General features: G+C 34.4%; 2 protein-coding genes across 2 annotated transcripts; one reads left to right on the forward strand and one right to left on the reverse strand.

Moving 5' to 3' along the window:
• Positions 1–371: 371 nt before the first annotated feature.
• Positions 372–5337, reverse strand: LOC105802331 (probable methyltransferase PMT26). The gene is made up of 8 exons (XM_012633908.2): positions 4010–5337; positions 3774–3923; positions 2391–2661; positions 2175–2285; positions 1908–2085; positions 1324–1596; positions 1034–1228; positions 372–848 (listed from the first exon to the last, which is right to left on the reverse strand). Exons 1-8 carry the CDS (start codon positions 5300–5302, stop codon positions 620–622), a joined length of 2700 nt encoding a protein of 899 aa, XP_012489362.1. The 5' UTR covers positions 5303–5337; the 3' UTR covers positions 372–619.
• Positions 5338–10297: 4960 nt separating this feature from the next.
• Positions 10298–13074, forward strand: LOC105802330 (cation/H(+) antiporter 15). The gene is made up of 3 exons (XM_012633907.2): positions 10298–10501; positions 10583–11581; positions 11794–13074. The coding sequence occupies exons 1-3, from the start codon at positions 10298–10300 to the stop codon at positions 13072–13074; spliced, it is 2484 nt and encodes an 827-aa protein (XP_012489361.2).
• Positions 13075–14966: the final 1892 nt, after the last annotated feature.

A 14966-nucleotide genomic window follows, 5' to 3' on the forward strand; every position in this document is an offset into this window, starting at 1 on the left:
GACATATGGCAATGCAAGAAATGGACTTATGAAGTGTTATAAAAATAATTTAAAAGACTAAATATAAAGAAAGGAAAGAGCGACTAAAGAAAATCGTAAAAAGATAATAATAATAATAATAATAATAATTTCTTTTATAATCTCTTTTTTTAACGCTGTTCATAATATATGGTGGTTAAACATTGTAACAATGAATCATATTTCCATTTTCGTTCTTGTTTCTTATAAGCTCTTGAATTTAAGCTTAAAATTTTCCAGTACTGAAATTTCAAAGATTTTGTATTTGTATTGCTTTTATCATTTAATTGATCGTATATTTTAATATCTTTAATTAGTAGTGGTTTTTGTAACATTATTGCCAGCTTTAGTTTCTATAAATGTTCCAGCCATAATGCCTGAACATTATTTTCCATTGAAGAACTCACAGTATGATATTACAGGAAAACTTGGAAACGCCAAGCTCAGAGTTTAAAGGAATAAAATAAAATAAATAATAATAATAATAATAAACTAAAGGCCTACATGATACAAGCCTACAAAGGCTATAACATAGAGAACTAATCCCCAAAAATTGCAAAATGTGGCAAAAGTGAGAATGTGATGATAGGAGATAGCATGCCTAAGCAATGGCATATGTGAGCGTCTCCACCTCTGTAGGTCGCCACATGGATTTCTGGACACACAGCAAGCCTTCCTTGTCCTTAGAGTAACTCAACCGGACTTCCCAATGCATGGACCGTACCATATTCTCCAGCTCGGTAATGGTTTCGACATCATCCCGAGCAATAAGCTTTCCTCCCGGTCTTAAAATACGATCCACCTCGGCAACCACAGCCACGAAATTGCACCTACGTGCTCGTAAACAATGGCAAAGTTAAAGGGTGAAGCAGATGATTAATAGCATATTATGGCTTACACTGGAAACAGGGATTCTGGTTCTAAACCATACATGATGAAAAGGTAAATGGAATTTTTATTTATTAAAAGAACAGGTTATGGAACTATGACTCAAAGAAATATGAAAAATACAAACCTCTTTTTAACCCTGGAGAATATATGGTCGGCATGGAGAAGATCGTAAGATCTTGGATAGGTGCTAAATGATTCACACCAATCATGATATATGCCAAACAGACCTCTTTCATAAATTATGGGAAGTGTATCTGGAGAGTCAACTGGGATCACATTCATGACCCATAAATTCATATCTTTGAGTGCCGCAGCAAATCTGTGCGCATACCACAGTCAGAATAACTAAAAGGGAAGCCTGTCAAACCGTTATTTCCTTCCTACTTCATAGAGAAAATGGAAATTGTTGCTTACCCTCCATAAACAGCTTTCATGTCCATGACATTTCTGACTGATGACCAATTTATTCCCATTCCTTGCATGTATGACTTGGTTACCACCTGTTTCCAATGCTCATTGTCTGCAGCAAGATCTTCTGGTGCTGCTTTGCCATAAACTCCAACTTGGGAACTCAACAACCAGTAAGGTGATTTTTCCAACCTTGCTGGCCATTCCTCAGGCCACTTAGACCCACGTTCTGATGGATCTAGAGGCACTTTGTGCATGCATGTTTGAAGTGGCACATTCCTGTCGATAAGAAACAAAACGAATGGCTCTTTGGATAGCTATATTGCAAGAGATCCATATTTATTCTAAAGTACCAGTGGAAAGAGCAACGAGATTCTTTGGATAAGTAATATGCGTTTTGTTCCTACAGGTCAATCAGATAGTTGTGCTGAGTTTAGAAAAAGAGTATTTCCGTAGCTTACTCAAAGAATGCATGTTATCTTGTTTACTGTTCAGTGGATATTTCTGGTGTCATCATATAAAGTAGTGCTAGAATAGTTTTAGCCGGAATATAGTTTTTACATCCAAGTTAGAGGGAAAAAAAGTATTACCAAGCCGCGTTTGGATCATCGGACTCGGGACATAGTGGAGGTTCTTGTTGTGACCTTTGCTCATAGCACTCATTAGATGTAGGCTTTCTAAATGTTGCTATGGCCACCTTATTTATTGGTTCTTTAGAAGTTTTGTTTACAAGCTCCCAGCACATAGCTTTTGTTTGTTCAATCATAGCTGCACAAAATCCACACATAAATTAAGCAGCAGTAAGACACAAAATAGTTCTCATACAAGGCCAAAGACGGTACAATCGAATTATATACCCTTCCAGATTTCAACATCTTGAGCTTTTAACTGATAAACAGGAGTAGCAGACCACAAAAAGAAACCACCGGGTCGCAGCAAACGATTGAGCTCCAAGAGGAGTTTACCACCTGCATATTGCTAAGACCAACAAATATTCAAGCACAGCCAATCCCATAAAGTGCATGGCATGATAAGCTCATAATTAAAATTTTGTGAAGTAGGTTGTAATATACCTTCTATGTGCCATGGCACTCTACATCGTGCACAATGAATAATATCAAATACAGTGCCAGGGTAGGGAAGTCTTTTAGTACCCATCACAGCAGACACAGCAGGAATGCCCCTTTCAAGTGCAAATTGTACTTGAGCTTCATGTTCATCTTTTGGTGCTAGGGACATGGCCAGCACATTTCTTTCAAAAAGATAACCTCCAAAGCTGGCAACCCCACATCCGACGTCCAATATTACACGAGAGCGTTTTCCCCATGCTATATCAGGTACAGCCTGCATGAATAATCAAACACCAAGCGCAAGTTGATATAACATACAGGAGAGGAAAATTGACCATGAATAAAAGTAATTTTTTGCTTATTGTCATCATTATCGGAATGCAACAGGTAATTCCACACGTGGTAAACAAACATTCTTTTAAAGCATAAAATATTTGTAGAAAGATTCACGCAATCAAAGTTGCGGATGAGCGCCTCGAGAGAAATGAAAAAGATATATCATATGCACACATAAGCATACATTAAAAAATATATCAACATGTGTCCAGAATTGAGATACTATGAACTTCTTGACGCTCCTTACGAGCATGCCTGTTAATTAAAACTTATTCATGAATACTCCAATCCCTACTAGAATTAATGAGCAATTAAAAATGAAGATTTGATGAATCAATTTCAACTTATTGGAAGAAATGCTCCAATAAAAACAAAAAATTTCACATCCAGGAAAGGCTTCAAGTATAAGCTCATGACCTCTTTCATGGACTGTAAAATTGTAGGTTTAACATACCTATTAAAATAAAAATCTGCTTGGAAGTACTCATTATGTTTGCCTCTGCTAGCTGCCTATAGGGTTAATTTCTAAGTTAAAATCCACTAAATTGCTTCTTTTACGGTAGATAGGCTTTTTCTACAACTTGTAATTACAGGAAGTATTAACTTATTAGGAAATATGCACTCATTAAAATCTCAATAGGCCTTAATGAACAGTTTGGTTGTAACACAAATTTTAAGCCAATGCATAATAGGTAAGCATAATATTGACATGGATGATATATGTTGTTTTCGTAGAATTCATTACTATCAAAACAATCACGGTTGGCTCATAATGGAAATCAAAGGAACTGATAACAATAGCTATTGTGTTTCACTGTAAGGTACTGAAATGTCATTTTAAGCTATAGCTTCAGATCAAATGACATTCATATCAAAGCTTTTATCATGTGTTATATGTATAAGTTTACCACTGTAATAATAGTTAACAAATAGAAAGACAAGAATGAATATTCAACAAGTAGTGACCACACCGGAAGGAGTGAGACACAGTAATAAATTATATGATATAATAAAGAAATTCAAAGATATACGTTCACTTCGAGCACTCACCTTTTGTATAAAGTCGATATAATGAAGTGCACCTCTCCTAAACTGGGTTCCACCACCAGGAAATGTTAAGTAATCCCCAGTAATTTTCAACCAATTCTGACCCCCCTTAAATTCTACTAGTTTGGAGTGGGGAACATTTTTGTACCAAATCTGAAGGAGGAAAGCTTTTGTTAATTCATCTTATCAGGCACAAACCAAAGTGAAAACTTAAACCAGCACATGTTAAGTTCAAGTACCTTGTCCCTACTTTTCGGCCACTCTATTGGGAATTTGTATCCTTCAGGAAGAGGAACAAGGCAGGTTGGTGGCACTTCTGGACAGTGCCTTTCTCGATGCTCATAATGTATATTAGTAGGAAGATTCCTGATGGCTTCACAATTGTCAAGGCATGGGATAAAATCAGGCCCGGCAGTGGAATTGCAAAGCTTCCAACTGTAATCCTTTGATGATGAGTTTGATGATGACTCAGCATTTTTTTCTTTATTTGATTCTGCCGCTTGAGTAGTGAATGATCCATTCTGAATCATGGTTTCATTCAAAAGCTCAGATTGAGCAACAGATGGGAAAACTTCATTTGAGCTCTTTTTCACTTGACTATCAGAGCTTTTATCGAACACATTGCCATTATTTTTGTCAACCTTATCCCCTTTAGGGAAAACTTCATTTGATCTCTTTTTCACCTGATCATCAAAGCTTTTATCAAACACCTTATCTCCTTTTGGGGCATCTTCATTTGAACTCTTTTTCACTTGACTATCAGAGCTTTTATCGAACCCATTGTCATTATTTTTGTCAACCTTATCCCCTTTAGGGAAAACTTCATTTGAGCTCTTTTTCACCTGATCAACAAAGCTTTTATCAAACACCTTATCTCCTTTTGGGGAATCTTCATTTGAACTCTTCCCTTTCACCTGATCAGCTGAGCGTTTATCCGACACCTTGTCATCATTTTTATCAACCTTATCCCCGTAAGTCCTGGAAGTGCTTTCATCTCCTTTCTTTTCAGCATAATCAGAACCAGATTTCTTGTCATCCTTAATAGAATGAGGTTTCTCATTGTTGTTTTCAGACCCTTGTCCACCCAGATTCTCACTGTTGTAAACGTTTTTCTCTCCACCTACAGAATTGAATTGCTGATTATCCTTCTTAGACTTGTCCCACTTAGCCTCTTCAGTTTTCTCCTGATTTTCTTCTGCAGCTAAGTTGGCTTTGCCCTTATCTTTAGCCAGACTCACGTCTAAATTCTTTTCCGGGCCATCTTTACGTAGATCATTAGGCTTATCTTCAAACTGCGGCTTATTGTCTCTGTCATTGCTATCCACGATTACCGTCTCAACCTGATCCTTGAGCTGATTTTTCTTTTCTTCAGCCGGATCATCCCCGTTTTGGACCGGGACAACCCAGGACGAAGTTATCATCCAAATCCCAACCAAACATAATCCCATGAAAATCACAATGGTGACGGTGGAACAATAACTCGAAGACTTATTGTTATTATTATCTACCCTATTGTATCTTCCTAAAGCCATGGTAACTATTTCCTTCCTTTTCCAATCAAATCTTCAAAAATACAAACCTGAAATGTTTATGAAAACAAACATCATAACTAGGCTAATACATCATTGAAAAATGCAACATATCTAAGAATTCAAATAAATCCACTTATAGTAAAACTAAATTAAGTTTTACTCGCATACACTAAAAATATTAAATCTAAATTTATACAAGTGCAGGTATACCCTCTTCATATATATATGTGTGTGTGTGAATAAAGCAACGGATCATATAATTGAAATTGCCAGAATTATATTGTTCGAACATCAAGATCTAGGAAAACAATCTATGCCTTGGAAAACAAGAAAGAAACCGTTATCACATTTTAAAATAATTTTTTCTAAATAAACATAATAATTTTGAACCAATAAACAACAATTGATATCATATAAAAAATTGTTCAAAATTTAGCTCAACACAGATGGAAGAGATAAGCCGATACAAGTTCAAGACTCTTATTACACTAGATCAACAACAAAACAAAGAAATCTAACTCGGAAACAAAAGAAATATACCTGAAAACAAAAATGGAAAGATCTGAAGCAAAGAAGAGAGCTTTAAAAGTCGTTATTGATTGTTTCTGCATTAAGCAATGGCAGAATGATGCTGCTTTATTTCTTTTGTATTTATATACATATAACAGAGAATTCCAGCTTTTAGCTAACGCTGGAATTAAGAGTTTTTTCTTCCTTCCTTTCTAGTTGGTTTAATAGTGTAAAATTTAGAGATTATATATTCAAAGCAAAAACAAATGAGAGATAAAAAGGGGAAGAGGGGAGTTGTGAGCCAAGCAATTAATACACTAAGAGAAAGAGTCGGCCACGGGAAAGGAAATGGGAAGCGGAATGCCCGCGAAAATAGTGGGTTAATTAGGCTCCCTTTGTTTCCTCTCAACAATTTTCAAAATAATAATAATAATAATAATAATAATAATAATAACAATTTATTTATCATGTGTTTGCCTTTATTCCTTAGTCCTCGTCAAATCTGTCGAGCGCTAGGCATCACCTTCGCCCACAACCAATGGCACCAATTTTACCCTTATTTTGAATTTCTCGATTTTCATGTCATCAAACTATAAATCGGTTGTGGAACTATCAACATGGCCTTTCACCTATTAGCTAGGTCTCCAATACATCCTCACTTATATATTTCCAATTTTGCTTGCAAGCACAACTTCAAATGCAACAAATTAACTTGTTATGAACAACAATTTAAAAACATCAATTCTTACTCTTTTCTACCTCATGCTGTAATTTTTGACCTAATATAAAGTTGGTAGTCGTTAATGTTAACCCAACCTCTACCTAAGTCTTTTTCATTTTTTTTCCTTAAATTATTTTATTTATAAAATTATTGTTTTAATAAATAGATATAATGTTAGAACATGAGAAGATAGGTTTTCAATTATTTATACATATTTGTATAATTCTGTATATATTTTATAAAACGTTATGTATTTTTATCAATAATTAAATTTTTAAATGTTTTTAAAGTTTTAAAATTTTTAATTTTAATTTTTAATAATCAAGACTAAATTAATATATAGAATATGTAAAGTTGAGAGTTGAATTTGTTGATTTTTATTTTAGAAATGAGACAAAATATATAAAATCTGTAAATATTGGAGGCTAAATTTGTTATTATGCTAATAAAAAAGTCATACAATATTTCATTAGTGATTAACATAAGAGTGACCAGAATATTATTTTTGATAGTGTTAGTGACTAAAATAAAAATTTTAAACGTGGGTGATCAAAATAAAAGCACGCTTATAGTTGAATGATTATTTCTATTGTTTACCCTTTCTATTATTAGGGGTAAAAATATCATGGAGGCCCTTATGTTAAGACTTAGATGACATTTTGTCTCCTTTACTAAAAAAATAGACAAATTAGCCCTTATATGTTAGATCAAACAAAAAATTGGTCATTTCGTTAAAAATTACATCCAATTCTACAATTAAGCGATGACATGACTGGTGGAGCAAGTAGGCTACCTCAATTTGACATGGCAAAGCAATCCTTAAAAAAAAATTAAATGTTTAGTAATTATTTGAATTTGAATGTAGTTTTTCAAATAATTATAATAATTATAAAATTATTAAAATTATTTTAAAATTAATAAAAATATTTGATTTGCAAATTAATTATCATCATCAAGTTACAACTTATTTAATATTTAATAATTATTACGATGAATTGTTATAAATATGAAAAATGAAATGAAATGACAAATAACTAGAAAAATCATGTAAAATTTAATAGAAGTGACAACATTTGTTTTAAGCAATTATTTTCCTCACATCTTGTCCTCTACTAAATATACCAATTTGAGGAAATATGTTACAAATTTAGGCCAAAAACAACAAATATTTAAGGGAATATAATTAAAGTAAATGACATGAAATATAAGAATTAGTCACTGAAAAATAAAAAGTTGTAGATTTTATTATTTTGAATTTGTGGTTTAGTGAGAGTTTTTTAATTTTGATTACTTGTTTTAAATTAAGATTGATTTTTAAATATTTTATAAAAATCCGTATTGTTGTAACTAGACAATCACTGTACGAATTTTGGAGTTAGGTCAAATTTTAAATGAGAAAAGATTAAAGGAGAGGAGAAACGGGGGAAGAAAGTAATGAAAGCATAAAATTAATTAAATGAGGAAAAATCAAGAAAATTTATTTAAATAAGAAAAAAATTCATTTTGAACTTCAATTATATAACCCTTCAAAGAAATTAAATTAATTACTAAATCATTTTTATTTTTTATTTGCGAAAAAATACATTCATTGCGAGATAGTGATACATGCAATATATTTCTCTATTAAATCGTTTTCATTTATTCAACGTGTCGATTTGTATAGGATTGTGTTGAGCTAATGAAAGGATCGATTGAACATATATATGACTAGGGCTCAAATAATTTGTAATTAAGTTCTAACTTTTCTTTTATTAATTACAATATTATTTAGTCATGAAGTCAATCCATTAAAAGTACCATCATCGAACTCTCCTTTATTATATACTATTACAAAAACAACTTATAATTATCTGGTCTAATGACCTTGTTATTAGTGTGTTACCTTCATAAGATATATTTTATCTCTTTAAATTAATTTCGTTCACTTAATATTATTTTATTTTATTTCATGATAACTATTACATATTCTTTCATAAAAAGTATATTACTAACATGTAACTCAAACTATGTAAATATCGAGGGTTAAATTTATCATTATGCTTAAATAAAATAACTTAAACTAATATTTTAAAAAATTATCTCATTTAAAAAATACTCTCTTAAAAAAATTACCATTAGTTTTGTTATACATCAGTAATAACCAACCCGAGCCCTAAATAAGACCCGTGTTTGTCACCCGCGACCTGAATAGGTTCCACCAAACGATCGAGTGCGAGGCGAACCACGAGAGGACAACAAGGGAGTCCGCTGATCTAGCTCGTGGGTCCAGCTCGCACAAACCGAGGAAGGATCACAAGCCAAGTCCGCATATACCCCAAGGTGCTCGCTAAAGGCCCAAGGTGCTCACAGAATGGAGATTACGTGGTTTGTAGGCAACCCATAATGAAACACATGTCCAGTAGGCCTGGAGCCCGCACGAAATGTCAGTCCTAGGAACGATGGAGTTAAGATAAAATAGTGAGGTCAGGTTAGACCTTCTCATGGGTCGGGCCACCCGACCCAACCCGAAGGCTCTCCTGAAATGTGGGAGGGTTTGGGTAAAAATATAGGCCCGAAAAATGGGCTTGGACAAAAAAATAAGGTCCGTTTAAGAAACGGGCCGGGCCTCAGGTAAGGCAATTTTGGCCCGGGGCGCCCGAATTCACTAAATGACAAAAATAATCTGTTATGTTTTTTGTTTTTTAATATTATTTCCTTGTTATTTTCTTCCTATATTGCGACCATTTTACTATTATGTTGCTACTCCTATTTTGTTGTTATTGTATAAAACTTATTTTATTGTTAATTTTGTTATTATTTTAAAGACATTTGTTAATTTTGTTATTATTTTAGAGGCATTTACTTGTTAAGTTGTATTTATCTTAGTGCTATTTAAGTATATATATTTTTTAAAATTTATTTTCAATTTGTTGGAAAATATTTATTTTGATGTATTATATATATATATTTTAAAAGTATTTAAAAAATAATATAAAAATTAATATGAGCGGGTCGAGTCTCGCCCTGGTTTTAACATTTTTATCTAGATTAGGCTTGGACAAAATTTTAGGCCCATTTTTCGAGCTGGGCAAGGCTCGAGCCTAGCAAATGGGCCTAAATTTATAGTTGAGCCCGACCTGGCCCATGCACACCTCTAGGTCAGGTTGTGAGTTGCAGTATAAATACCTGAAGACTCCTATTGATAAGATACAAGACAAAAATTACTCAACAAGTTTTAAAAAATTATACTAAATATCTTCTAAATATCAATATATATATTGACAGTGATAAAAGTTGGTGTATATAAATATTTTGATTTTGTATTCATTTGATAATTTGAAATCAAAATCTTTTCAAGCGGATTTAACTATGTCGAGGACTGATTTAAGAGGGATCATAAAGTGAGAGGCATTAATTGATTTTACTTGGCGAGGGTACGTTGTGGTATAAAATTGTTCTAAAAATAGAGGGCTTTGTAGACCATAGAAGGTAAAGACATTTCACCAAATGGGGCGGGCAACCGTCTAATTTCTCTCCTATTCTCCCAGCTTCCTTTCTTCTCTGCAACAAGGAAATTCAAAAAAGGAAAAACCCAAAGTCATTGCTTTGTACAGCTAAAAGAATTAGGAAATAATTTTTTTGAAATGAAAAACCATAACCAATAGTGGAAATAATAAACACATAGTGTGCATGTATAATAGTCGGATATGTGAATTGAAAAAAGTGTAGGGTTTTCACGGTGCAAGACCAGCAAATTAAAGGCAAGAAAAAAAAAAAGAATGGCAATGGCGACGACTAGAGCAGAAGATTTGATAGTTTGCTATTCACCGAAAATGGTAACTGCAAAGGGTATATGGAAAGGTGACAACCCTTTGGATTATTCCATTCCTCTCGTCATCTTGCAGATGACAATCGTCGTTGCCACCACTCGCATCATGGTGTTCGTCCTCAAACCCCTGCGCCAACCTCGAGTCGTTTCCGAGATTCTCGTAGGTTACTTCAAGTTCCACCGCTCAAATGCATCCTAGATATTGCATTGGTTATGTTTAACTTTAACTTGATTTGAACAGGGCGGAGTAATATTAGGTCCATCGGTGCTAGGACGGGTTCAAGGATTTGCCAGCACAATTTTTCCCTCAAGGAGTGTGATGGTGCTTGAAACAATGGCAAACGTTGGTCTGGTTTACTTCCTCTTCCTCGTTGGTGTGGAAATGGACCTAACGGTGCTTCGTAAGACAGGAAAAAGGGCATTGGCGGTTGCTATTGGCGGCATGATATTGCCCTTTGTAGTTGGCATCTGTTTCACTATTGTTCTCCATGAGAGGAAACCAAAATCTCTAAACACAGCCACCTACATCCTCTTGCTTGGTGTCACACTCTCGGTCACCGCGTTTCCAGTGCTAGCTCGAATCCTCTTCGAACTGAAACTGATTAACTCAGAAATCGGCAAATTGGCAATGTCTTCGGCTCTTCTTAACGTCATGTGCGCTTGGATTCTTTTAGCATTTGCCATTGCAACTGCGGATAATGATGCAAAGTCCTTTACTTCGCTTTGGGTGCTTCTTGCCTGTGTAGGTTTCGTTGTGGTTTGCATTGTTTTTGTTAGGCCAGCAATTACATGGATGGTTGGAACAACCTCAGAAGGGGAACCCTTGAGCGAATTTACTATATGCGTCATTCTAACGGGGGCGATGATCTCAGGTTTCATTACGGATGCCATTGGGACACATTCTGTTTTTGGAGCTTTTGTGTTTGGTCTCGTAATTCCCAATGGCGCCCTTGGAGTTGTTTTATTAGAAAAGCTTGATGACTTTGTTTCCGGACTTTTACTCCCTCTCTTCTTTGCTATCAGCGGGCTGAAGACCAATTTTGCTTCTATCGATAGCGGTCGAACATGGGGCGTCTTAGCATTCATTACCTTCCTCTCTTGCGCCGGCAAGATAGCCGGAACTATGCTTGTAACAATGTTTCTCCGGATGCCATATAATGATGGATTTATACTTGGAGTACTCATGAATGCCAAAGGCCTCGTTGAATTGATTGTTCTTAACATTGGCAAAGATCGGAAGGTAGTGTACTTGTATGTTTTCCCTTTCATTGATCATTAATGTCACACCGGCAAGCCACTCTCATAATTCCTTCAGCCACTTCATGCTCACAGTTCCATATTATCCTTTTTAGGAGTCCATTTGACAAATTATGAACATGACTATTTAAGGAAATGAGAGCTCCTTATCGGTTGATCCATCATAACAATTGAAAAAGAAACACTGATTTGCAGGTCTTAGATGATGAATCATTTTCTGTCATGGTGATTGTAGCGGTGGTTATGACTGCCATCATATCACCCATTGTGGCAACCATGTACAAGCCAACGAGGAGTTCCGTGTCATATGAACGTCGAACACTTCAACGAGCACTGCATGATGGAGAGCTGCGACTGCTTGTATGCATCCACACCCATCGCAATGTCCCCGCAATAATCAACCTACTTGAAGCCTCAAACCCCACCACCAAATCTCCATTATGTATCTACGTGCTTCATCTCGTTGAACTCTCTGGTCATGCATCAGGGATGCTCATCGTCCATAACGCCCGCAAGTCCAAACACGTTCCCACGGCGAAGAACCGAACTCAAGCTCAATCGGACAACATAATCAACGGTTTCGAAAGCTTTGAGCAACATTCGAGCTATGTCTCCATTCACCCACTCACGGCCATTTCCCCTTACAACTCCATTCACGAAGATATATGTAGCGTGGCCGAGGACAAACGTGTATCCCTCGTAATCATCCCTTTCCATAAACAACAAACGGTGGATGGAGGGATGGAAGGGACGAACCCAGCGTTCGGATCAGTTAACCAGAATTTACTAGCCAAGGCGCCTTGCTCGGTGGGCATTTTAGTCGACCGAGGCGTAAGTGGGTCAGCTCGGGTTGCTGCAAACGAAGTGTCTCGCCAAGTTTGTGTGCTGTTTTTCGGTGGTCCAGACGATAGAGAAGCTCTTGCTTATGGGTGGAGAATGTGTGAAAATCCAGGGATTGCTCTCACTGTGCTACGATTCGTTCCAGGTGCCAATGCAACACTCTCAACGATGCTGCCTACTGATGACCCAGACAACCCGAATGTGTTAACAGTGGAAGCAACCAGCAGCTGGGAAAATGGGCTTGATGATGAATACATAAACGATTTCAGAAGCAAGAATGATGATGATGAATCTATCGTATACACTGAGAATGTGGTAAACAGTAGCGAGGAAACTGTTGCAGCGATTAGGAAATTAGACAACTACCATGATTTGCTCATTGTTGGGAGAGGACATGGCGTGATGTCGCCATTAACAACCGGCCTTACCGATTGGAGTGAGTGCCCGGAGCTCGGTGCGATCGGAGATATTCTAGCGGAGTCGGATTTTTCGTCCACCGTATCTGTGCTAGTAATTCAACAGTATATTGGGTCATCCCAACATGAATTGACTGGATCACCGCATAGCACATCTCAATCCGACGATGAGCTTATCCATCGCCGGACATGGTCACCAAAGAAAACTGATTATATTTGACTTTTAAATCTAGAATTCCACTCCATCCAAATTCCAATTAGCCTTTTGTATGTCTAAGTAGAATCAGTGTTGGATTATAGCATTACTGATTTTTTTTTAAAGGTGAACTTTTTATTCTTAATTGATTTGGAAGTAGAATTTCATTGGCAGCTTTATTTTGTGCCATTCCCCCCCCCCCTTTTTTTTAAAGCATTAAAATAATTTTGAAAGAATAAATCTTCTGGTCCAAAGCATCACATAATTTAGGCAGCTTTTCTAAATTATTCTGTTCCAGTATGGAAGCAGTTCACAATAATTAAATCGAACTAGAAAATATCTTACTACAAATGGACCCCTAATACTTTTTAATCTCAACTTTTCTTTATTTATTTTCTATTACTTGATAGATTGATCCTAATACCTAAGCTTGTAGCACCATTGAATCTGCCATTTTCCTTGCAATATTTAGCATCAAATATTTCTATTTTTTTTAATATTTGGTTCATTCTTCAGGATTCCACTTTGGGCATTTCAATGTATTATATTTTTCCATGCGTTTAATTAGTATATTTTTCCGTGTTTTGGATACCCGATTATAATATTTTATTTGAATGCTTATTATTGTAAATTTGTTAATTGTGTTTCATCAAACTTTCAACGAAGTGAGTACAAAAATATTTTAATTATATAGAAAAACATTTTCAAAGCCGATAAATTATTTTATGAACCCTTCCCATCACATTATATACGGTTCCTTTTCAATTATTTAATGATATTTTTATAATTTTTTTCATGTCACGAAATTTTGGTAATTTTTTACCCCAAACTCAGAATCCTAAATCCCGAATCTTGAATCTTAAACCTAAAACTTAAACTTAGCCCCTGAACCTGAAACCCAAACCCTGTATCCCTAGGTTTAGGGTTCAATATTTAGGGTTATATGGTTCAAGATTCGATGTTTAGAATTCAATATTTGGGATTTAATGTTCAATGTTCAAAGTTTATGGTTTAGAGTTTGGGTTCTAAGATTTAAGGTTTAAGATTCAATATAAAAATATCAAAATTACGTATGAATGACGACAAAAATTACTCATTAAATAATTAGAAAAGAATCATAAATAACTGGTGAATTACTTTTGAAAACTACCCACTTAGCAATCAAACTCTTGATTAAGTTACCCATTATATTCCACGTAACTTAGCATCATTAAAAAGTTATCGCAATATATTACTTTTCAAAATATAGAAATCATATTTTAAATATTATTTTCATCTTACGAGTGTGGTAAATTACAATATAAGTAGAAATAATATAAAATAGGAAATTAGATGGTATATGTAGCGTGAATGCATGCCGATTATAAGCAAGTGATGATAGTTCGAGGATATTATATGTATAATTTAATTATTTTGTAATTTTATTGTGATATTTTAAATGAATATTGGTTTAAATTTTTAAAAGAATTCAAAATGATTATTTATTAAACTACTTAAATTTTATTTTAAACATAATTCTTTGTATAATATTTTAAATACATTTTATATAGGATTTTAAATTTAAATTAGTTTAAAAACTATTTTATTGGAAAAAATATAAATATAAATAATTTTAAATAATTTGAAAACACCATGTTAATAGTTTTAAATTTCTATAAAATTTTAATAAAAATTGTAGTATGTTTTTCAAAAATATTAACTAAAATTTTCTCAAAGACAATGTTAAAATAACATTTTTAAACCGTTTTACCTTTTGAATTTATTAAATTGATTATGGAAATATGTAAAAGTTATCTACAAAATTATTTATTTTTAAATAACATGACAATTGTATAAAATAATTTTTGATTTGCGATACCAAATCATCTTATATGAATAGTGGTACTTTGATTAATCATGTACTTGGTCCTCTTTAA

This window comes from Gossypium raimondii, chromosome 11 (assembly GCF_025698545.1).
Source record: "Gossypium raimondii isolate GPD5lz chromosome 11, ASM2569854v1, whole genome shotgun sequence".
Taxonomy (NCBI): Eukaryota; Viridiplantae; Streptophyta; class Magnoliopsida; order Malvales; family Malvaceae; genus Gossypium; species Gossypium raimondii.

What these genes read in the sequence shown, in the direction of transcription:
- LOC105802331 (XM_012633908.2), bottom strand. Translation starts at nt 5,302, where the DNA reads ATGGCTTTAGGAAGATACAATAGGGTAGATAATAATAACAATAAGTCT. An exon ending in ATATCGACTTTATACAAAAG is followed by an intron (nt 2,662 to 3,773) that starts GTGAGTGCTCGA and finishes TTATTCATGCAG; the next exon opens with GCTGTACCTGATATAGCATG. An exon ending in AGTGCCATGGCACATAGAAG is followed by an intron (nt 2,286 to 2,390) that starts GTATATTACAAC and finishes AGCAATATGCAG; the next exon opens with GTGGTAAACTCCTCTTGGAG.
- LOC105802330 (XM_012633907.2), top strand. Translation starts at nt 10,298, where the DNA reads ATGGCGACGACTAGAGCAGAAGATTTGATAGTTTGCTATTCACCGAAA. An exon ending in GAGTCGTTTCCGAGATTCTC is followed by an intron (nt 10,502 to 10,582) that starts GTAGGTTACTTC and finishes TGATTTGAACAG; the next exon opens with GGCGGAGTAATATTAGGTCC. An exon ending in ACATTGGCAAAGATCGGAAG is followed by an intron (nt 11,582 to 11,793) that starts GTAGTGTACTTG and finishes ACTGATTTGCAG; the next exon opens with GTCTTAGATGATGAATCATT.